Consider the following 477-nt stretch of genomic DNA (forward strand, 5'->3'; position numbering starts at 1 on the left):
CACAGAACTGGATTCCAAGGAGTTGAAAATCAACTCCGTATCCATCTCGGACGGATGAATTTGAATTTAAATAATTATAAAAATAATAAAAATATTATTACAGTTAGTTGAAATTATTATTATTATTATATTAGTTGTGACGTCATAATCATATCATCATTATTATTATTAATTATAATATTTTAAAATTTAAATAAAATCATTTATGTATCTATTTCAGTTAAGCAATAATAATAATTATTTTTTATTAACATGACGTCATATTCAGGTTATTATTATTAATAATATTATTATTTGTTATGGTTATTTTACTATAGTCATTATTGAGTCTGTCTAGATTACTGCATGCATCATTGTGAATGGATGGGTGAATGAATGAATGAATGAATGAATGAATGAATGAATGAATGAATGAATGAATGAATGAATGAATGAATGAATGAATGAATGAATGAATGAATAGATGAGTGGATGAAT

The 477-nt window shown here is 23.1% G+C and overlaps 1 protein-coding gene across 1 annotated transcript in view; it reads left to right on the forward strand.

Moving 5' to 3' along the window:
- HELRODRAFT_183921 (hypothetical protein) overlaps nt 1–58 on the forward strand; it is a gene marked incomplete at both ends in the record, with an annotated part of 1,000 nt that extends 942 nt beyond the window's left edge. The window contains one exon of the mRNA XM_009013923.1: nt 1–58. This exon is cut by the window's left edge and continues 41 nt beyond it. Within this exon, the coding sequence (XP_009012171.1) occupies nt 1–58 (58 nt within the window).
- Between the last annotated feature and the right edge of the window lie 419 nt (nt 59–477).

The sequence above is a fragment of the Helobdella robusta genome (assembly GCF_000326865.2).
Source record: "Helobdella robusta unplaced genomic scaffold HELROscaffold_124, whole genome shotgun sequence".
Classification (NCBI taxonomy): domain Eukaryota; kingdom Metazoa; phylum Annelida; class Clitellata; order Rhynchobdellida; family Glossiphoniidae; genus Helobdella; species Helobdella robusta.